The following is a 23,977-nucleotide window of genomic DNA, read 5'->3' on the forward strand; positions in this document are numbered from 1 at the left end:
GTGAAATGGAAGAATGCATAACAGAGCAGTGTTCTACTGCTTGCAAAGTTAGGATGCATTTTACCACCTTCAGCCATTGCAGAGAAACAATTGGGTCAGTTGATGCGATCGGCTAAATGTGCACGCCCATCATTCATTTTACAGTACATTAATTTACCAGGTTCGAAGTGGATAGAGTAATTGCTTTGCTGTTAATCCTATTGTACTGCACATGCGCTTTAAAATAGACTAGCCCCCCTGAAGAATACTCGTAGTAGTTGTTAAAAAAAGAGGATGTGATTTGCTTCTTTGCAAACATCTTGTTTTACCATGCAGATTTTCCTTCATTTTCTGCAAGGGTTTATAGAAATATTTTCATCTTGTTTTTTTTACCCTCTCTATTAAAAGCCACTTCATCGAAGTGATGGATAATACATTGAACCAGATAGTTACACAGCAATTACTGTTCACAGCTCTGCACCCACACTGCTGAACACACAAAATCATTCCTTTTAATGCATAATATGACCTCGAGAATTTAGTGCAGGTACATGCGTTTTAAAAAAGAGGAAAAAAGTGGATTTGGGCAAGTTGTGCTAGCTAGCCAGAAGCCCCCCGGGGTGTGTATTTTATACTGACAGTGAATCAGTGTTATCGCACCTATCAGATAATGCATTTATCATTAAATTTCACATTTGCATTTAAATCTGGGGAAGGAAATGAGCATTGCTGGCTAAAGATAAGAGCGCTGGGACGACAGTAATAAACCATCACTGTGATCAGTCAGGAGACAGGGCTGAGGGGGTCAACCGAGAACTATGGGGGCCATGACAAAAAGAAGGCATCACATGCGGAAAAAGCCCTTTTGGGGGAGAAAATGCTGAGCTTAAAAATACTGCTGTGAAAAGCGGGATGGATGTACGATGACTAGATCTATGACTGACTGTAATTATGCTACCCCGTCTCCTTAGCCGTCAGAATGGGAATTAGAGGCCCAGAACACAAAGTTGGAGAGAGAGAGAGAAAGAGAGAGAGAGAGAGAGAGAGAGAGAGAGAGAGACAGAGAGAGAGAGAGAGAGAGAGAGAGAGAGAGAGAGAGAGAGAGAGAGAGAGAGAGAGAGAGAGAGAGAGAGAGAGAGAGAGAGAGAGGATAGTCTTGTGGGTGAAAAATAGTGGATTTGTCTCTCCCATTACAGTAAGGTAGATGTATAACCACTTGCACACACATGATTTGGGACATGATAGCCATGAAATGATTCAGTAAACCACAGGCAAACGGCCATCTGCTGGTCAGCCCTGCGGACCTGCGCCTTCGGGTTATCAGTAGACATCTAGTTTGGAGATTTCGACGCTGTTCTAAAACCCCCCACCGTGATAAATATCAAAACATGTCATTTAACACATAGCTCCTCCCGATACATCTAGCAGGATACAGATTTCCATACCTGTGCTTTTGGTCCCTTGAACAGATTGAACCCACAGTTGTTGGTGGTTGCTTCGGTCTCTAATCAGTTCAGTGGGACGACACCACGACATTCGGGACCTACAAAATCACTGCTACCTCTAGTAAATATATGACCTAAAATGTATTTTTGTATGTTTCTCAAAATTTCTGCGATTGACCAACTATTAAGGGAGCCAAAGTTGGGGGGCATTTGCACCCCCTCCCTGTTTTCTCAATGGGCTAGCGTAGCATGGGCAGAAATTAATCTTGGTGCATAATAATGCCATTCACTCTCCCATCATGGCTGCCACAAAAGGTCATTCCCCTTTTTAATTTTTCCCATTGTGTGGGAAAAGTCGGATGGGCATGTTATAATTTGAATAAAGAGGCGAATCAGACAATCAGATAGGAACATTTGAAATGACATGACTTCCTGTTCATGGCGATTAAAAGCAAATTTATTTAGTTTGAGACTGTCTACCCCTTTAATCTCTTTGTAAATGTTCAGATAGTCCAGCATTCAAAAGTTCTTTTTATTCTTTGGCTTAAGTTTAAGCAGGTATGATTATGATCACCGAAAGATAATTTTTAATCACTCTGTGTGTGCATCTGAATAGGATGTGTAATGGCCATTACATAAAAAGTCTGTGAGGCCTTTTGATGAGGTGGGCTAGCTGAGGAACATGCCCACCTGCTTTGGTGATTCTATTGAGGCTCGTCCATACCGTTTCCCTTTTGCTGAGTAACAACAAAGGCTTTTACAATCTACATCCCGTAATTGAACTTTTTCCCTTGTATTTCATCTCCACTTTAGGAACTCATGTCAAGTGCTGTCTGTGGTCGGCCCCTGTTCTCCCATTGTCTTCCTGTCTGGAACAGCAGAGAGGCATATGACTCACAATTAATCTGATAGGTCTTTCTTCTCTGTTGTTCAGAGTACTAGGTCTCTGATGTGGAACACCCAGTGAGATTCCCTCTCTTCCTCCGTCTCTCGTGCTCTTTCTCTAGAAGTATGTCCTTAAGCAAATCTCCACAGCGATCTTCTTTTTCATGTTCATTTCTCGTCACGGATGTTTTGCAATCAGCTGCTGATATGGATGATAGGATGTCAAGCTATTCTATTATTTTCCATGGACTAGCAGCGATATGGATCTGAGCCTTTCTTACTCTCACTTCTCTCTCTCTCTCCCTCTCTCCTCTCTCTCTCTCTCTCTCTCTCTCTCTCTTACTCTCACTCCTGCTCTGTCGCACATCCTCTCCTCTAGGCTAATTGGGAATGGTGGGTGTTAGCAAGCTAACTCTGCTAATGAACTTGTTCTCATCCTTATCTAAATGACTGCCCGTGTAAACCACACCCCCTGTAAAACTCATGAAAACTGTGGGTTTTTGAGAGCACTGTCATTCCCAGCACTGTCATTTTCACTGGAAAGTATTTTCAGTGTAAAATACTATACAAAATAATATTAGGTCCACGTTTTTCAACTATATTTGGCTTTGTATCTATATACATATCTGCTATTACCACATGAGAAACCTACGACATATAATCCCAAGTGTCACATCACTGTCTTGTGCAAAAAATACATGTCTTTTTGCAAGGAACACACCGCCTTATTCACCTTTTTCCACTATATAATGAAAATCCAGATTTAAGGTTATCCTGCACAATAAAAAACGAGGGTGGTTATACAAGCAGCAGGGAGAGGTGAACACTAAACACAAAGGTAGCCGAAGCGACGACATCACCTTGTCCACAAATCTCCTGGCTTGGCTGCCTGTGATGGGCACGGCCCAGCCTGCCCGTCTTGCTGTGCCAGCTGGAGGCAAGCCACTGCCAGGCAGGGGTCAGCTGAAGGAGTGGCCATCTGAGATGGTACCTGACAGCTGGGCACAAGCAGGGCCCACCTCCTGCCTCCCCCATCCTTCTTTATCTATCGCCTTCCCACTCTTTCTATCTACCTCCTTCCGAGACATTAAACATACACAAGTTGAAGAAATGGCTCGCTCCCCTCAGCTGTGCCTCTGAGTCTCCGTTTTGACTCCAGCCCATCCAGAGGTGTCTGTAGTTGATCCTTTCACTCCTGGTCGACGGAGAAAAAAAGGAAACAATTTCAGGTTTACTGCACATAGTATGTCATGCTAGGAGAATTGGAGGACCAGATGGCCACGATAGTGTGGCAGGTGCCTCAACAAATGTTTGCGGTCGCCCGCACTTCTATTTATATCGTGGTGAAACATGGACATGCAAATATTTGCAAAAGGACAGTGGGCCCTTTTTCGTTGTGACTTGGCATGATCTCCAAAATCAACAAATGGGATTTAACATTTTGGGCTATGGTCACCTGAACTTTTAGATTCACGTTCACCCAGTTCATCGACAAGAACTGAAGTAAAAAATCTGAAACTGAGCTGGCAGGATGGCTAAGCGTGTCAGAAAATCATAATTCACGAGTTTATAGTGTGAAATTACAGGCTTCCTGTTGCAATAATTTTCTTGATTCAATTTTAACTGAATTGAAAGTAAACTGACGCAAAGTCCGCTATGGGCACTGTGAGCAACTTTTTGGCTTCTCCACAACAAAACTACATTTCAGCACAAGCTTGGGACTGAACCGAAGTCCTTTCAGTCAGATTGCTCCCAATAAACAGGGCATTTCGAACTCGGCACCCGAGTCCGTTGTGAAGTCAGGGTGATGTAAGGAAGGAGGGGCAAGCCAAAATGAGGGAGAGAGACAAACGGAGCACTCAGATGCAGATTAGGCTGCAGAAGATGAGGGTGTAAAAGGGATTTAATGGTAGGATGGATTAGAGAAATCCTTGTAACAATGTTAAATAATTATGGTTCCAGCCGAGATCAAAGCACCATTGATTGAACCCCTCAAGCCTTCAGCTCTCAGAGTCTTGGAAAGCAAAGATTGGTAAACTAGTGCTCAGACCACTCCGGCTGCTCCAGTTAAATTGGATTGGAAATATTAGGATATAGATGAATCCTTCAGGAGGCATCCGCCGAGCTTTTGTCAACGGAAATGTAGCTTGGGAATGGAATGAAAGGTTTGATAGCGTACTGTCTCGACAGAATCATAAGACGAGGATGTCACAGCTGTCTGGACTGATACCTAAGCGTTTTAAGTAGACTTATAGACACACTTGACTGTTGTATCAGCACAGTAAAAACTTTCAGCGCAGGCTTTCACTCGAGTCCCCCCCCACCCCCACCGCCTTCTCTCCCTGTAATCAAGAAATTTGGACGTGCATCATGGCAATTCTCTCTCAAAAGGATGGTTTTATCTCTCTCCTCCAGGGGTTTATTCAAAGTCTTCTGTCAAGTCTCGTAAAACATGAATGACACTGAGATTGCGGATACTGATGATGAAAGTCCATCATCGGCTACTCCGTGAGTTCTGGGCCCTGAGTGATGTAAAATTAAATTGCAATCAAAGTGTTATCTGTAAATAAATGTCCATCTTTTTAAGATAAGTTTATTTCCACATTCTTGCGAAAGCAATTTGCGGACAGTTTGTGTATATGCGTCACGTTCACCTGTGTGAATAAAGACACATATCTGAACTCGCCCACCCTCCCCACACACAGACAAACAGCCACCCACACACGCACACACACACACACACACACACACACACCAATTCACAGTGTGTGATCATAATGATGAAATATGCAACAAGAGATTAGACAAATCACTGTACTCCTATGCTGCATTGCCTTGATGCAAATTTAGTCACTGATCCGCTATACTAAGAGGCTTTATGATACAACTTCATGGTTGTTAGTTATATAATCTGAAATTGGGCAAAATGCAATCACTGTTCTTATCATTTGAGGAAGATGTAACTAAATTCAGTTCTAGTTTTTTTTCCCCCCAATTTACTTATATAAATATGTGGGATGTAACACAGAAAGAATGCCCTTAATAAGATAATTCGGTTTCAGCCATTTTGTCTGTATCTCAATAGAATTTGCGTCTACTTAAGGAAAACTCTCCAAGGTTGCTGTAATTGTGAGAGTACTGTTTCACAACACAAGTCTACAGAACGCAGTGAAAATGAGAAGCGTCGCTAAATATGAAGCTGATTTAAAACGCGGTTGGTGGTAGTGTTTCGGCCCCCAGGGACTTGACACCCAACGTGTCTTTCTTTAGCTCCCTGAATATGTTTGTTCTGCGATGCTCGTCCTCCCGGGCATTGTAGCTGCTCACTTTTTAGGTATCATTGTAATTGGCTGAATATTTGATGTGTGTATTTAGCATTAACATGGAGACATTCATGCAAGTTGTGCTGGGGGATATAATACTAGGTAAACTCCGAAATTACTCGACTGAAACTTACACATTGAATTCTTTTTTTCCTCATTACATTTTTTTTCTTTCTTTTTTTTTTTTGTGCTAAACTACAAAGTTGTCGGACTGACCTGCGTCAAACTTCTTCGCTGTGCATGAATTGCTGCAGGGCTTTGAAAATCCGGATGCCAAGGTGTCCAATAGGACTCAATTTGATATTCATGTGTACAGTAATTTTTATTTGAACTTATTTAGAAACAAAGTTCTAACTGTCAAAGAGTAACAATGCTGTTTAGTTATTTATTTTCCCCTGTTTTCTCCCCAAGTGAGCCGTCCTGGTCGCTGCTCCACCCCTTCTGTCAATCCAGGGAGGGCTGCAGATTCCCACATGCCTCCTCTGATACATGTGGAGTTGCTAGCCGCTTCTTTTCGCCTGACAGTGAGAAGTTTCACCAGGGGGACGTAGCGCATGGGAGGATCATGCTATTCCCCCCAGTTCCCCCTCCTCCCCGAACAGGCGCCCCAACTGACCAGAGGAGGCACTAGTGCAGCGACCAGGAAACATACTGACATCGGGCTTACCACCCGCAGACACGGCCAATTGTGTCTGTAGGGAAGCCCGACCAAGCCGAAGGCAACACGGCGATTCGAACCGCCTATCCTCATGTCGGTAGGCAACAGAATAGACTGCTACACTAGCCGGATACCCCCAATAACAACGTTATTGTTCTTAGGGGTGCAAAAAGAGTCCCCAAACTGCTGAACCCCATTCCTCCAATAAGTTCTCACAAACAATAGCATACTTAAATGAGCATGCGCGCGTATACACACACACACACACACACAGTACCCCTCATAGTGAAAGGTATTGATATCAGACCAGTGCCCCTGTCTCTGATGGCCTCTCATTGGTGATGAACAGCTGTGCCCAGCCTGGCCCTCTGGTCACGGCAATTCCAGCTCCTTTTTGTTTGGGGTTGTGGGGGGTGGGGGGTGGAAACCGCTTGTCAACTGAATTAAAATACCAAATAATAGTAATAATAATGATAATAAAAAGTTAATAAAAAATGGCATGTTCCTCCCTGATTGTGTGAGTGTTGTGGCATTCAATTATGCAATTTTCATTGGCATATTAATCATCTTTTCAACAAACAAGCCGCCGTTAATTAAAGCAAAGCATGGATAAAGACGTGTTGCCGGATCATCACTCCGTTTATCACTGCGCACAGACCCGCAGTTAAGTAAATTCTGGATGTGAGATGAATTTCAATGGTCTCCTCATTTCTTCGTATGTGTGTGTTTGTCTGTGCGTCCGCACGCACGCGTGCATGAACACACACACTTGTATCTGTTTGTGTGCGTGTATAGGCACACGTGTGCATTTGAATGTTTTTATGCACATGCACTTGTGTGTATATGTTTGTGTGTGTGTGTGTGTGTGCATGTGTGTGTGTGCTTGCTTGTGAGTGGTTCGCTCTTTATTTATGCATATTGTGTACGGAGGTGGGGCGGATGACGTAGCTGTCGCTGTGTGGGAAGCTGAGTTGTAACTCATTATCGAAAAAGCAAATTGTTCAGTAGAGCTCTATCCTATATAAGCGGTCTTTCCTGGGATCACCCTTCCTAGACTTTGACTTCACTCTCCCGCCACATTTTCTTCACCAAGACTTTAATAAACGTCCAAATCACCATTCATAATTGTTTATTTTTGCCCAGTTAGATTGCACAGTTTTTTTTTAGATTTGCTCCCCCCCTAATTTTTCTCAATGGCCACCGTGCCTCTGTAGCGCGGCCCTGCTGCCGCTATACCATCCCTCCACATACAGGACAAGCAAGCCCACTCAGGCAGCTCTACCCGTCCTCTTGTCTCTTTCTGTGTAGGTTTTTGTGTTGCTTCTGTGTCTGGCTCATTGGTGGGAGGGGATGGATATTATTCAGGACCTGGTAAGATATGGCTTCTCTAATCATAGCTCACTGCTTCTGCTGCCATTCAGACAGTAAATAGAAGTGGGAAAAAATGTCTTGGTGATGGGAGCAGCCAGACAGCCATGGAAGTACTCGAGTTGCGCCAGCAGAAAAGAACTCAAGGCAGCTGTAGACATGTCGCTTTTCCCCCGACCCTCATTGTGGAGCAACTTTATCAGTGCCAGCCGCTCACCCACTTGCTAAACTTGAGGGCCAGTCGCCTCTTAACTTAAACATAAGATCTTTGTGGTTTGAAGCACTCGGCTGCACTGCGCCCAACGTGAATCTGAAAGGCAAACACAACTCCAGTGTCGCCGTTGCCCATCACAAAATCGCACCACATGGAAAACTTGTTTCTGCTGTGTTAGCTTGAATCTAAATGCACTCAAACAGACTGTTGCACCGGAGCGAGATTCCCCTCTCAAGGAGAGGAAAAAGAGAGATGAGGCTGGGGGACAGGGAGTGGGAGAGCAAGTGAGAGAGCGAGATGTAGATGGAGAAACAGGAGAGAGAGAGAGAGAGAGAGAGAGAGAGAGAGAGAGAGAGAGAGAGAGAGAGAGAGAGAGAGAGAGAGAGAGCGAAAAGTCAAAAACCTCCACATAACAATGCCAGAGAAAAATCAGAACATTTTCCACCCAAAGATGGGCCATTTCCAAATCCTTGTGCCCTATCAGACAAATTAAAGTAAATCAAGCATGAAATGAAGCAGAAGAGCCCGGAGATAAGGCTCCTTTAAGTCGTTTACAGATTAGGACAGAGAGAGAGAGGTGCATCTGGTCTCTAGCAGTGAAGGAGGCTAGTTTCTCATTTCACAATAGCAGCCTGTGTATAGGATTACTCTCCCCTGTCACCGACATGAGCAGCAGTGGGGGAATAGGCGTCCACAAAATGTGTCTAAATATGTCCCCAAAAATTTTTTTTCCAACCCAGCCTCACATCTCACCGTTGCACCGATGTGACACGATAAAGGCGCTTGTTACATCCGGTATTTGACCAGAACAATGTATGGAACGTGGTCCATTATTTCAGCTGCCTCCTCACCTTTTCATGTGCTCAAGTGCCTTCATCACCATGCGACTTAAAATTCAAATGAATTCTGGATTGGCTGAGCTGCGTCACGTGACTGTATGGCTGTCAGTTCATATGCCCATATTAAGCATGCCTGAGATCAGGTTGAGGGATTCTTGTTAAGCAAATCATATTTTGGAAATGCGATTTGGATTTAATATTGCGTTGTAAACTGGGGCGTTCGATAAGTGCGTCATACTTCTATTTTCCCCCCTGACATCAACAGATGAATTGCTATTTTATTTTAGTACTCAGAAATGATGAAAACGTAATTACAGAGTCAGTAACTCATAAGGGACCCCCTCCAAATATTTCACAGTGTACATACCCACACGTGACACTGTACAAACAGATGAACGGGCAGGTAATATGCCTGTATACACACTTTTGCATTGAAGACTCTCATCTCATTCATGCTTGCACACAAGTGCAGGCAGGAATGCAAGCGCACACATACACACCGACTCATGCGCACAAACAAACACACGTATGCATACATGTGTGCCATAAGTGCACACAAGGTAGGAGTGCTTGGCTCTTGGATGCCGCCCATAGTGCGCTTGCTGGATTTTGTCTCACTCCTTCATGTATCTTTTCTCCAAGTGATGAGAGGTGGGCTCGGCCGCCGCCGTGAGCCCGCTCCGGGAGAGAGACGGAAGCTGGCCTCATCACCGGGTAGCTGGTCTCTAAAACCGTGACCTTGACCTTCCAAGCCCCAGTCTTAGGTTTAGCTCCTTTATCACACTATCTCCAGGCATTTAAAAATACTCCTGAAACTCAATGATTTAACCCGCTTTTACGCTGTTCACATCAAAACTGGATGAAAAAAAGCTTAATCCATCTTATCTGTTGACTGTCAAACTGCTCCGGCTAAAACCTACTCACAAAAGACAACTAGGTCACCCAGGAAAAAAAAAACCGAATTCCCTGTTACCCAGGGGAAGTTGCAGCCGGGTAATTGACTCGGGAGGAGATTCAGGAGTACTTTAAAAATAGTCGCTTCCTGAATTAACAGCAACATTTCACGACTTGGATGGGACAATGTTTACCGTAGGAGGTTTTTTCTTCTTCTTCTTTTTACTACAGACTTGCATTTTAAAGTTATTTTTATTCCATAGTGATTTGTGGATTTTCAAATGAATGGGTTACTTTATATACATATTTTTTTTGTCACATATCAGTACTTTCTGTAATGGCATGTTTCACCCACTAGCTATTACAAGCATGCACAGGCATATGAGGCACATGGCACAAGTTCTGCAGCCAGAGCCGCTCCAGCCATCATGTAGGAGACGTGTATACATTCCCAATGAACATGCCATCGATTACTCATTCATCCTGACAGACTCAGTTGGTGTAATGTCCTTTTGATGGTTCTTAAATTTACACAAAAAAAAAAAAAGCATTCAAAGTAATCAGATTCCAAGAGGAGTAGCGTGTCCTCTAGATGTTGTTTGCGATATGGAGATATTGTTGTGTGAGGACAATCATTCTTTAAGTTTTCCTGTCCTCCTATGCATGCTTTCAATAGAAATTGCAGCGCTTCTCTAAAGATGGATGTCCCGGAGCTGTTGTCGGCGTGCCTGCTGCTAACTTCTTCAGGCTTTTGATGAAAGTGACTGCTCAATAACTGTTATATTTCATTTGCTCAGTGACAGCGTGCAACAACTGACGCCATGTTGATAATGTACTGGGGGACTGAGTTGCTATATTTTTCATTTTTTGTGCTACTTTTTTTTTGTCATTATGTGCAACTTTTTATTTTGTGCACCTTTTTTTAAGCTTTTTAGTGAAGATTATTCATGATTATACAAGGTCTGGAGTTAGCTTCAGAGCCATAATTTAAACGGATACCTGTACTTCTGCCTGTCTCTATATATAGAATAATAGTTTGACACTGCTAAGTGCATCTGTTGTGGCTACGGTGGTTGTGGTCCTTCAGCCAAGGAAATGCCCTAGCCCCCCTAGCTCAGTGTGTGGGGTGTCTGCTAAAATGCCCTAATCCTTTTGGCTTGTTTAACCCCCCCCCCCCAAGCCATCCACTGCCTGAAAACAAGCCTGACCTTAAGGGGCCGCCCTAACACCCCTCCTCAGACAAGCTCATGTATCTGCCCGGAAAGTCGCTCTCCAAATCACGGTCAGCGTCTCCTGCTGTTCCCAGGAACGGCCAGAGCCAAGCAGAGGGCCTTCTCTGGGGGGTGGGAAGGGGAAATGAAGGGGGCGGGGGGGGTCCGTCAGTGTTTTAGACTAAGTGTCTTGCCCAGAGATAATGGTGAGGGCTACGGGTTATAAATGATGCATTTTTGCTCACCAGGGCCTGATAATAGCGGTTTTGGTGGGGGAAAGAGGGGAAGAAAGTTCATTGCTCTCTTATCAAGGCTGTGTGACATTTCTCCTTCAGCTGTAACATTTCATATCACATATCTGTTTTAAAGATGTAGCACCTTCTGTTGAACCAATACGGTGCATTCCATCTCACCCCTTGTGCGTCTGGTGGTATATTAATCTATTGCCCAATTTGGCAGCTCTGCGACGTGGCCGATCAGCGGTGATGACTGGGTTGCAGGGGGGCATCTCTGAATCGCCGCATGCGCATTATTGAACTTTGAACAGCAGCCGCTTATTTGCCTTTATTTGAAGTTTGTGTGTCATATCAAGGGAGAAAGACATTCTTTTGAAGCTCAAGCGTCTTTTCATGTTTTTTTTCTTCTTTTATGAATTATTTTCTTAAGTGAACATTAAGCTGGGTGTCCAGGTAGTGTGGCAGTTTACTCCGTTGCCTACCAGCACGGGGATCGGTGGTTCAAATCCCCATGTTACCTCCAGGTTGGTCGGGCATCCCTACAGACCCCATTGGCCGTGTCTGTGGGTGGGAAGCCAGATGTGGGTATGTGTCCTGGTCGCTGCACTAGCGCCTCCTCTGGTCGGTCGGGGTGCCTGTCCGGGGGGGAAGGGGGAACTGGGAACTGGGGGGAATAGCGTGATCCTCCCACATGCTATGTTGCCCTAGTGAAACTCCTCACTGTCAGGTGAAAAGAAGCAGCTGGTGACTCCACATGCATCGGAGGAGGCATGTGGTAGTCTACAGCCCTCCCCGGATCGGAAGAGGAGGTGGAGCGGCGACCAGGACGGCTTGGAAAATAGGGTAATTGGCCAAGTAAAGGGTTAACCCCCCCCAAACAAAAAGGTGAACATTAAGCTAAGGTGATAATCAGAGGGGTTTTTTTTGGGTGGGGGGGCGCAGATCCTGGGAAAGTGGGAAGTTTCCTGTAAATTAGATATATAAGTGAAATTCATGTCGAAAATAACGAGTCCATTGCTTGAACAAATGTTAATTTGAACAAATGTTAATCTGCAGGAGCAAATTGATGATGCCATTTTTCATTTCTGACCATTAGCGGACTCTTTACTCACCGTTCGACTGAAATTCCATTAGGAAAAGTCTGACTCCTGCTACATGTGCTTGAACAGAAAGGCTTGCGATATATGCCGCCATCATTGCCAGCTAGGAATCTATGTTACTGAAACATTACAAGTGCAGATAACACTTAAAAGACTGAAACTGTAAAATCTGTGGAATCTGTTTGGTTGCATTTAAAAATATAGTCTTAACTTAAATTATAGTAATTCCATAGTAGTACCTTAAAATGACATGAGAACAAAAGCTGATTGTATATTGTAGACTGTTTGTGTGAAAATGAGGTCCAATGTGATAATGCATCTAAAATACTTGGTTCAATAGTCTCCTGTAATGTGATGGCTAGGAGAAGCAAGGGGTTGCCCACCTCTTTAAGGCATCTCTCCACCCCCCCACCCCCACCCCCACCCCCCGGTCCACACCCGTTTATGCTTTAAATCGTACGAGGATGGCACTCTGCCACAGAGGAGCTCATTATTATTCACTCGTATGCCAGTGAAGACAGAGATGAGGTTCCCTATTCCTCAGCACCGTAACTGAAAAGAAAGACAGGAGAAAGAAAAAAAAACAGATGCCAGCGTGGAGCATCTTGGGTGTTATCTGCGGAGGATCTCTCCACACAAAGGGACATTCATTGGTCTGCCAAGTATCTGTGGAGTGCAGGAATAGACCGTAGAGTCTAGCGACAGATGATGATCTTATCGGGGAGGGAGGGGGTGTAAGGTTGGGGGAGGGGGTACTGCTCTTGAGCCACATCATCAGCGCCCCTTGCCAAGTCCGTGGCATTTGAGTATTGGATGATGAGGGACACCGAGGAGAAAGGAGGGGGCCGGGGTTTGTCAAATCCTCTACGGGGCCCCTTTGTAAGTTTCTCCTCCCGATCTTGTCTGAGGATTTTTCCGTACCAAGAGTTCAATACCATGACCCCAGTGTTTGCTCTTAAGTTTTTTTTGTTTTGTTTTTTTATTCATTTATCTGACCAGACTTGATTTGTAGGCAAATAGAGCGCTGAATTCTTTGGGCTCGTAAACAATCAAATTATGAGTGTAAGGATCAAGAATTTCGGGTTTCGATTATCATTTTTGGATTTATCGTTGTAACACAGACTTGGTTGCTGACAGAATGTGTCTGGCATAATACCTCTGGCATGTTTGGGATAGTTTGCAAGACTCTAAACGCTCATAGATAACAATGAGATAGTGTATGGAGTGAGCTTGTTATTTCTCTGCTGTTTTTCTTTTTTTTGTGGCGATCTTCCACTGGTATCTGCAACAGATGTGACAAGCCATCTGGGAGCCAAGGACCTCAGGCAACATTTGGTGCGGGACGCAAACAACTGGCATCGAAACACAATGGACCACAAATCCCACAAATTGAACAGTACCCCCTTTTCCCCCCTCACACCCACAGCACCGGCTCCCATACCCCTTTCTCAAATCATCAGGAAAAAAGAGAAGAAGAGGAAAATAAAGCAAAAAAATAAAATTCAGTATCATTGGCTGGGGATGACTTCAGCCATGTGTCAAGCCGGGCTAAACAGGAACTTGCATCCAAGCGGTGAAAGGCTGTGGGTCTTATCTGAGGACAAACAGAATGCATCAAGCGGTGGCTGTTGCTCTCAGTGAGGCTGCCTCTGATGACGACCAGCTGTGCTCCAATGTTTAATTATTTCTCTCTAATGAGCTTACCCACCTTCCACTGCACCATTACCAACACAGTGTGCAACAGCACCATGACGGGCAGAAAACGTAGACAGACAGGATGAGGTTCATAGTGTCTTACTCGGGAGGGTTGTTCCAAAACTGTGCCGTAAACCTAAAACCGTTTGCATCATGTTCTCTCCGCAGTGTTTTATAGGGGTTTTAGTGGGTTCTGTTTTGGAGGGTTTTTTTTGCTCAGCAGTAACAAAAGTTTTAATTCATGCTGTAATTTCTACCTTAATCTTGTAATTCACCACTGACCTTCATTCTTTGACTACCAATTGAGAGAGACGGGGTTGTTATCATCAGTGCGTGTATGTGATCTTTGCAGTGGCGAGCAAAAACATGGCCAGCCTGGGGTTTGTAGTGCCATCGACTGGTTCCAAAGGAGCACAAAAGCTTCTTTTTTTTGTTTATCAATACCAACAGGAAAGAGATATAAGGGTGATACTCAGAGTAAACTGGGTTGAATAGGTCATTACACCACATGCACATAGATGCTCAGTGATCGGCTCAGTCCATTCAGCCTGCATCGAAAGCCCTGAGTAAACACGTCTGTGCACAAAGAAGAGGCAAAATTTGACGTAGCATCAGTTCAGACTTAACGTAATCATGATATCATGATTACTTTCCTCATGACAAAGTCATCTCTCAGTTATCCGTGTTGCACTGTAACAATGAAATGGTTCTACATAAAATGCCCCAAAAAGGGACTTAGGCCTATGACCTCTAGCCAGTGTGCCGAAAGTACATCAACTAGATTGTGCTCAGAGTGAAAGGTTTGAAATCCTCTGACTTACTTCAACAGGCCTCTCAGCGTTGTCAAGGAAACCAGACACAAATTTACAGTTGAGAACTGCACAACTTCCCTTGGCCACGTACACACACACATGCGCAAATATACACACACACATGCGCGAACACAAGCACAAACATACTCTTTGGTAAACTATGTCATGGCCTGCCAAGGGGTTTATCATAACTATTTGATTAATCACTGTCCCAAAAAGTACACTGAATCTAAGTGATAAGATAGCCGAGGGTGTCAGGGAGGTGAGCAGCGGCAGTGCTCACAGTGCTATCCGGTTTCACTGCTAATTAACTGGTGCTCTGCAGCCCTAACAAGGGCCCAGCCTTCCTGGAAACAACAGAAATAGGCCTGCCACTACTGCTGCTGGCAGCCAGCGAGCCTGCAGTGTCTCACAGAGATTATCTCAACACAAGACACCTTTCAAGTAAGGTTAACATGCTCTGTGTCTGAGGAACACCATCAGATGGATGTTTTCTTGATTTGCTTATCCATTTTGAAACTGCTCGGCTTTAACCTTCCCTTTTTGCTGCGGGGCCCCCAGGCGGGATGATGATAAACGCACCTAGGTTCTTTTGGGGGGGGGGGTTTCAGGGAAGGGACAAAGAATACATGTCACATTGGTTTGATATGGAACTTACAGATGTTATAGGAGACTTGTCATTGACTGTTGATATCTTTTTTTTTTTTTTTTAATGGCTGGCATGTTGTTTTTCTTTTTTAGGGGAGCTGGATGCGTTCCTTAAAGATGGTGAGCGCAGGATCCACAGTCGGCAGCAGCTCCCTGTTGGCACAACATGGGGTCCCTTCGAGGGCAAGATTGAGATGAACACTGACAGCATGGTATATGTCTCTGTTTTTTATCATCCACCTTATTCTGCCTTTCTTCCCTACTACTCTAAAAAACGAAGTTACGGGCATCCGGGTAGTGTAGGGGTCTATTTCATTGCCTACCAACATGAGGATTGGCGGTTCAGACCCCCCCGTGTTACCTCCGGCTTGGTCGGGCATCCCTACAGACACAATTGGCCGTATCTGCAGGTGGGAAGCCAGATGTGGGTATGTGTCCTAGTTGCCACACTGCTGCCTCCTCTGGTCGGTCGGGGCACCTGTTCAGGGGGGAGGGGGAATAGCATGATCCTCCCATGCGCTACATCCCCCTGGTGAAACTCCTCACTGTCAGGTGAAAAGAAGCGGCTGGCAACTCCACATGTATTGGAGGAGACATGTGGTAGTCTGCAGCCCCCCCGGATCAGCAGAGGGGGTGGAACAGCGACCGGGATGGCTCTGAAGAGTGGGGTAATTGGCCGGATACAATTGGGGGAGAAAAAGGGGGAAAGAGCCAAAAAAAACAAAAACGAAGTTACTACTTTCAACTTTTAGTTCAAAATGTTGACAACTAATTGGACCAAAATGTTGTTCCTGAAATTGCTGAAATTATTAAGAGAGTAACTGTGGAACAATCTGGGTTTTCAGCAAATGTTGGGCGTTTAGTAGCCTCTGACTCGAGATTACTAGAAAACCTCTAGGTACGAAGATCATATTCATAGAAGAAGGCATCATACTCCCAGGATATTTCAGCCCATTCCCTTGACTCTTCTGGGATCTTACTGGTCCCTAACAAAAGCCTTTGAAGGGCATCCATTTTTCAACCATTTAATCTACATATTTTATGACAAAATACTTCAATTGGTGGATTCTGAGTTCACCCCGGGCTTCAATAGAATAAAGTCACAGTCCATTATTTGTGATGTTCCTCCTCTAGCCTGGACCTTTATATCCATCCACTGGCCTCGCTTGTTGAAATGATCCCAGTTTAGCTCCCTTCAGCTGCAGAAGCCCGTGTTGACCTGATGCTCTGCTGGAGCAATGAGTCCTCCATGGGTTTGATATTTCATTTTCCATTTGGATTAATTAAGAAATTCTTATTAAAAATTGTAACCAATCTCACATTCATCCTGTTAAGAAACATAAGGCACAGTCCGCAAGGATTTCGTACTCAGAGGTCCCCCCATTCTCCCAGATTTCTTTGACGCATAACTTTATTAAATCATTCTCTGAACGGTTCCAACTGTTTTCTAAGCCCCCCTCATGGTTTTGAAGTCATCAATGGCTTTAAATAACTCAGGCCGCATTATAGCCATGAAATATAGCTTCTCTCAGGGTAAAGCCAGTTATCCTCGGGTGGAAAAGTGATTTGATATAGTAACACCTCAAGTCGCTTTCCAGAGTAACACCCACATATTTTTCCCGACAACCTCTGCATGAATATCATTGAAATGCAGCCAAACCAAACCCCACCTCTCTGTTGACCCTGCACACTTTCAGCGCCGTCCTATGGAAGGCCTTTTTTCCCCCCTCCATTTGTTCATCAGTTGAGCTTTTACAGTGGGTCTATTTAGCCTATACGAATTCATCATACTACACGGCAAACAATTCTTCACCAGTTGCATTCTTTAAACCGTCTTTTGGCAAAAAGTGGTCATTTCTTAACTAACTGCTCTCTGTGGAATCCATTATTTCTTTTCAGATCCTCCTATCTTAATTTTTTTAATTTTTTTTTATAGCGTGCCAGGTGGTGGTCTTCACCTGTAAAAGGCTGTGTAGGGGTTAGAGAATATGCCAAATCTCTCTTGCAATTAAAGGAAGAGGAAGGAGCTCTGGCACATTGCCTCCAAGGATCTCTTCTGTGTCTATTCTCAAGGGGGCCCTTTCAGTGCTTTGCTGCTTGCCCTCCTCCTCCTCTTTTAAGTTTCATTTCTCAAACAGGGTTCTGGCTGTTAGCAGCTTCTCACAATTGCTCATTAAAGACCAGGTCAGCCTGACTGGCATGCTTTGTTTCAGTGAGCCACAACTTAGACTACCATGTTACTATTTTACTTTGCTAGATGTTGGAATAAACTGAAGAGCTATCATTCAGATTTTGCTTCTTTTTTTTTCACAGGGGAATCGACTCATTTAGCATAGTTTGTTTTTTTTGTTGTTTTTTTTTGTTGTCAAACCTCAAGTCTGGGCTGCGGCTTGCTAAACACACACAGCCATTGGCAACGTTCCTGATATGATGCTGCATTTATCTCAGTTATTTCAGTGGGAGGAAAGGGAGTCGTGCAAGTCTTCAAAGACTTGACACTTAAAGACAGCAACAAGCCCTAATGCCTCACCTGGGGAGAGAGAAGTTAAAATAACAAGGAGTTTGGAGAGGGGGGATTGCGCTGAAAGAGAAAGAGGGAGAAAATGACAGAGAAAAAGCTGGCCAGTTTTGATGCATGTCAGGGCGGCGAGTGCTGCAGTGCGGGGTCAGGAGGCAGTAGAAAGCGTTTGAGGTAGAAATAAAGACTTATTGCTTCATGGGTCTCTACCTCACCCAGGAGGCACTCTCAGTTATTCTTATGAAGTATGACCTCCACAGACTATTAAATCTCCTTTTAGATTTTTGAAAACAGAGAGGGGAATGAATTGCCCCAAGGCAGCCAGGTATATAGCAGAAGTGACACCTTTCTCATGCTGGACACACATGACCTGCTAGTGAGATATTGATATGCCCTCTCTGAAATAAAAAAAAAAGATATTTTATTCCTCCATCTAGACATGTCATTTGAAGATTTCACTTTCCAGAGGTCAAGCTATTCTTGTATATCTGTCACATAGAGTGTGCAGGTCTGTTTCTCACTTTTTGGCATCACGCCCAGAGATGGACCACTGCATAAATGACCTCTTAAATCGATATAGATAATGAAAATGCATTACTTATAAGCAGCACTGTAGGACAAATTTGCAGAACAAGTCCAGCACTACATAATATGTTGAGCTAATTTAGCAACATAGTCTCGCAGACATACCATTCACACACAATTTAATTGCACTTGCTTCCCAAAAACCAGTAACTACCAACATTAAACGGCTTCCAATGTTGACGTGCCTATGATGCGTGTCAACAACATGTCAAAATTTCACTATTGGGGTATCCGGGTAGCGTAGCAGTCTATTCCATTGCCTACCAACATGGGGATTGCCAGTTCGAATCCCTGTGTTACCTCCGGCTTGGTCGGGTGTCCCTACAGACACAATTGGCCGTGTCTGTGGGTGGGAAGCCAGATGTGGGTATGTGTCCTGTTTGCTGCACTAGCACCTCCTCTGGTCGGTCGGGGCACCTGTTCAGGGAGGAGGGGTAACTGAGGGGGAATAGCGTGATCCTCCCATGCACTACGTCCACCTGGTGAAACTCCTCACTCTCAGGTGAAAAGAAGCGGCTGGTGACTCCACAGGTATCGGAGGAGGCATGTGGTAGTCTGCAGCCATACCCAGATCAGCAGAGAGGCTGGAGCAGCAACCGGGATGGCTCGGAAGAAAGGGGTAATTGGCCAAGTACAATTGGGGAGAAAAAAGGGGAACCAATCCAAAAAAAAAATGTTTTCACTATTACTTTTTGAATAGTTACGTTTAGGTATTAGGTCAGAGATGGTTAAGTTTAGGTATGGGTGGGAGATCAATCACATTTATCCAGAGGTGGAAAACCCGGCTTCAGAAAGTAGAAGTACTAACCATGTATTTGCTCTACCCATGGACTAAATCAGCTGATTTCACTAATTAGTTCTCCTACCTGGCTAAAGTGTTGTGCTAATTAGAATCAGCTGGTTTAGTGCACGGGTGGAGCAAATACATGGTTAGTACTTCTACTTTCTGAAGTGGAGTTTTCCACCTCTGCATTTATCCGTGTACGTCATGTCTCATTTGGGGAGTTACTTCCATTTCCTGCACATATTTCCATGTCCTCCAGTACACTTTCACCTGCAATTAGTCAACAACACCACACGACTCGTTGCACTTTTGTACACAAGTCTCTGTGATCAGATGGGCATTTGTCATCATAACTATGCTGGCCGTTGAAGTTGGGGTGACAAGTAGCATGGACTCGCACTTGTTTTCATATTTAATATATTGCCCTTTAACGTCAGTCACGTAGTGCTAAACATTTGATTTGCTGTTCGCATGTATTTGCACGTTACAGATCGTTCGCGTTCAACTTAGTTTGGGAAATGCAGTGAAGTTGGGTATGAATGTTTTGTCTGTGAGACTGGGTCCAATTTGGAGAGGAGTATGTTTAGTTTCTGGTTTGTTTGTGTGGTGGAGTCCTGCTCCCGGGGGAGGGGGGGGGACTCGTCCTATGGAGTCTGCTGGGAAGATGGAGGATAGAGACCGCTGGCCTCTAGAGCCAGAAGCAGCAAAAGGAGCCGAGGCAGGGGCCGGCCCGGCTACATCTGCTGTGATGCTGAGGGTTGGCTGCCGGTGGATGATGGGCCTCAGTGGCTGACCAGAGTGATGAATGATGCTGAAAAAGAACAACGAGTGGAGCGTTACATGAAGCTGTCCAAAAGCAGGCCTAGAAAGAGAGGCAGAGAGAGTGGAAAAAATAAAGGAGGAGTGAGAAGGGGAGGGAGGTAAAAATGAGTAGTTAAAGCATGACAGGAAATCTGGGCATCTGCAGGACAGAGATAGGGTCACATCTTGACCGTTTATCAAGGAGGAAAGCAGATTTCACAGCTGATGGGTCGGCTGTGGCAGGTCTGTGGACCCCAGGAGACTTAGCTTGGCGTAAGGGACTGGAGTTATTGCTACTGCAGACCCGGTGACACATACACACTGCTCTGAACTGGACCACTCGCATGCACGGGCTCACGATAAATAGTTTTTGCCGCATTTTATCACTCAGAGATGACCTGTTTGAGAACCACCCAGTTACTTTTTATATATAGTTTCTAAATTCGTTTCCCAAATTTTTGAGCTTTCCAGTGAGGAAGGTGAGAAAAGCAGCATGGCTGTTTTGGGTGTACTATTTTTGACTTCCTGAGTAGCTAGCATGCCGGACTCGGTCTTAATCGCAAAGACTCTCAGCCAGACTGTTTACTCCCTAAAGAACAGAGACCAGAGTCTGAAGAGAAAACAAAGTAATTGGCCTGGGTCAGAGTACTTTGTAGTGAATGAGAGAAGGGTGGTAGTGGTGGGTAAGGTTCTCCACACAAGAGAGACAGAAAGACAGAAACAGAGAGAAAAATACAAAAGGAATGCGAGACCCTGTGTGTGCTTGTGTGTGTGTGTGTGTGTGTGTGTGTGTGTGTGTGTGTGTGTGTGTGTGTGTGTGTGTGTGTGTGTGTGTGTGTGTGTGTGTGTGTGCATGTGTGTGTTTGTGTGTGCATGAGTGTGTGTGTGTGCATGTGTGTATGTGCGTGTGTGTATGTGCGTGTGTGTATGTGCGCGTGCTACTGTTGTCAGCCGCTCCGCCTGTTCTTCTTCCTCCTCTTTTCCTTTCCTCTGGGTTTCTCCCAGTCTGACTGATGGAGCTGCCAGAGCCCCGTCTCATCCTTCACTTCTCTCACTGATCAATCAGACCATTAGAGTCCAATTACAGCCGCAGCCCCAGTGCAGGTGAGCGACGAGCACATTCAGTCGGCTGCCGACAACGCCTCCGCCCGGCTTCTCACACTCTCCAAATTAACGCAAATTAATAGTGACACTCAGACATAAATGTCTGCAATCGAGGGGCTAAATTAACAGTCTGGGTCGAAGCTATTGAGTAGCAGGTGTCTTTAAACATGGTAATTACCTATGCTGGACAGAACCAGCAGAAAAAGGTGGCCCACGGCTTTCCTGGAGTTAGAGGCCTGGCCCTGGTGAGCCTGGCTTCCATTGTAGGTGTTAATAATTGATTCAGAGGCAAGCTATTAATGAGTGGCAGATTTAGGGCTCTGTTGCAAATGTGTGTTGATGAGGGTGTTGCCGCTCCTTGTTCAATGCCTTGCTGGTGCTAATTACTGGGGCTTAGTCAAGGTGCACTGTAATGAGCCTGGGTGGATTCAATAGGAATTCTGTCTGGTAAGGATATAGGCCTTCTTGTCAATTAAATAGTAATTAAAAAAAACATAGGACTTGCTCACTTGCTAATTGATTATTTGAGGAGATCTCACATACTGTCTTCCACACTTAATTTTTCTTTATTAGATGTATTTGCTTTGAATATAGGTTGATGACAATATTAACCTTTGCTTTTGTTTTGGGTTTTTTTAACCATTTTAATTGGGATGATTCATGGACAAAGATGGAGGGGCATTCATCCTGCTGCTGGGATTAAACATATTGAGAGCAGGTTCAAATCAATGTGGATGACACCATGCACTGCAGAGCATAAGTCTAACAAAAGAAGACTGGTGATCTTACATGCATGCACAAAATGTTGACTGTCTGTGAATGTCGCCCTTGAAGCATCACGTTAAGAAGCAGACACAGTACATGATGGTGTTGTTTTATTGCTTTTTAATTCTGCAAGGCTATATACCACATTCAGTATGTCATAGTGCATACATGTGTGCAAGATGGAAGACAGCTTAGGCAAACAGCTGGCAATGGAGCTGTGCCACATGAAGCCTTTGGAAGAGTGTCTCATGGTCCTCTGTATCTCTGTGATTGCTGATTTGAAAGATTTTATCTAAATAATTTCACTTTATTATATTGCCTCCAATTTTATTTCCTTTTTTTTAATTTAACTTCACTATATTGAAGGCAAGTACATGGATGAAATGAATAACAGAAGTGGTTTTTTTGTTTTGTTAGCCGTATGCTGACTGTGACGAGCATGTGCTAATGCATGTTTTCTAACGTGCATATCTGCACAAATGTTCTCCGTTGTGCGTTTTTGTACTTGTTCCCATGTGCAGGTGTATTTACCTGCACATGTGCTTGCACATTAGCACATGTGTGTGGGACAACCCGAGCCTGTGTGCATGTGCTCTAGCTTCAAGGTGTGTGTGCAGACTGTGTGTTGCTTTTGGCTGTGAACAGAGAGTTAGCTTGTAGACTACAGAAGAGGGAAAATGTCAAGATACTGTCCTAATTTTCACCTGGGACAGAAAGAGAGGTATAGGCTGTCAACCGATGGAGTATGATTATTGTGTAATTTAGTACAAGGGTAGGAATATGGGCCTGTGCACCAAAAAATGCTCCAGAAATTATTCAACCCATCACTCAAACCAGTTATCTCACCCATTTTGCTCACCCTCTCCCTCCAATATGTTTATTGTTAGCTACCCTTAAACTTTAACAAGTGGTGGCGGATTTTTCTGTTTCCGAAATTATATTTTTCTTCTTGTCATTGCTTCATTAATCAAGAGGAGGCATTCTGAAAAATGTTTTGTTTTGGAGGCTGCAATCTATTTTGTGTGTGTGTGTGTGTTGTAGTTAATCTGCGCCCGTGGCAGGTTTCCCCTCCGAAACGCAGCACTAAGCAGCGGTATCGCAGGCCTATTGTTGTAGCCTCTGTCATAGCAAGGAGAGCCTGATGCAGGCCTGGGCTCGCCTGATAAGGAAAAGAGGATTCAACATGGCTGGAAAGGAGAATCAGTGGGACTTGAGAGTGGAGTACGGATGGGGCAGATGCGCTCGCACATACACACATACAATGTCACACACATAGACAATACACAGAAAGATACGCATGTGTACTACACACATACAGGGACACATGAGCCATGACACACACACACACACACACACACACACACACACACACACACACACACACACACACACATATACACACACACACACACAAATCATCATCATCATCACAGTGGCACATGCCCAGGCAATTATTTACAGTAACATCCAATTACATATGCAAGAAGGCACCCCAGGATAGGACCTCTCTGTAGCATAGCTGGCAAATGACAGAAACACACACACATGCAGACACACATGAACAAACAAACAAACAAACAAACAAACAAGTAAACTTGAAAAATAAATCAACAAGGTGAACTCAAAAATATTTTGATTTGCATTTCAAGGTGGCCTGTATGTGCTTTCTGAAAGTCACACCCTCTTTGATAAGTCCGGAAAACAGACATTATCAGGACTAACAGGATTTGAATTTCTGCGTTGGACACACAAATAATTTTGGCACAAAGAATGTGGCTTCGTCTAATGAAATAATGGGCCCAAATTTTAGGCGGAGAACCAATTTGTGATTGCATGCATCAATTATTTCTTGGGTTTAAACCAATATCAGAACTGGGGTCTCTTCAGATGGGTAAAATGGTAATTATTTGGCTTACTTTCCCTCGCTCGGTGTCATCCATATATTTACCAAAGATATTAATGAGCGCACCCTTTTAAAGAAGTCATCTTCTCAATACATCATGTTTGAAATGGACAAACATGTCAAAGTCTTCCACTGACGTCATTCGTTCTCGTTGTGCTCTCAGCTCAGTAATACAGATAGACATGACACTACACTCTACCAGTTCAAGAG

General features: G+C 44.3%; 1 protein-coding gene across 1 annotated transcript in view; it reads left to right on the forward strand.

Moving 5' to 3' along the window:
• Positions 1-23,977, forward strand: part of zfpm2a (zinc finger protein, FOG family member 2a) — a 129,932-nt gene that overhangs the window by 40,435 nt on the left and 65,520 nt on the right. The window contains exon 4 of the mRNA XM_056285988.1: positions 15,401-15,519. Within this exon, the coding sequence (XP_056141963.1) occupies positions 15,401-15,519 (119 nt within the window). The remainder of the gene's footprint in view (positions 1-15,400; positions 15,520-23,977) is intronic.

This window comes from Lampris incognitus, chromosome 9 (assembly GCF_029633865.1).
Source record: "Lampris incognitus isolate fLamInc1 chromosome 9, fLamInc1.hap2, whole genome shotgun sequence".
In the NCBI taxonomy this organism is placed as follows: domain Eukaryota; kingdom Metazoa; phylum Chordata; class Actinopteri; order Lampriformes; family Lampridae; genus Lampris; species Lampris incognitus.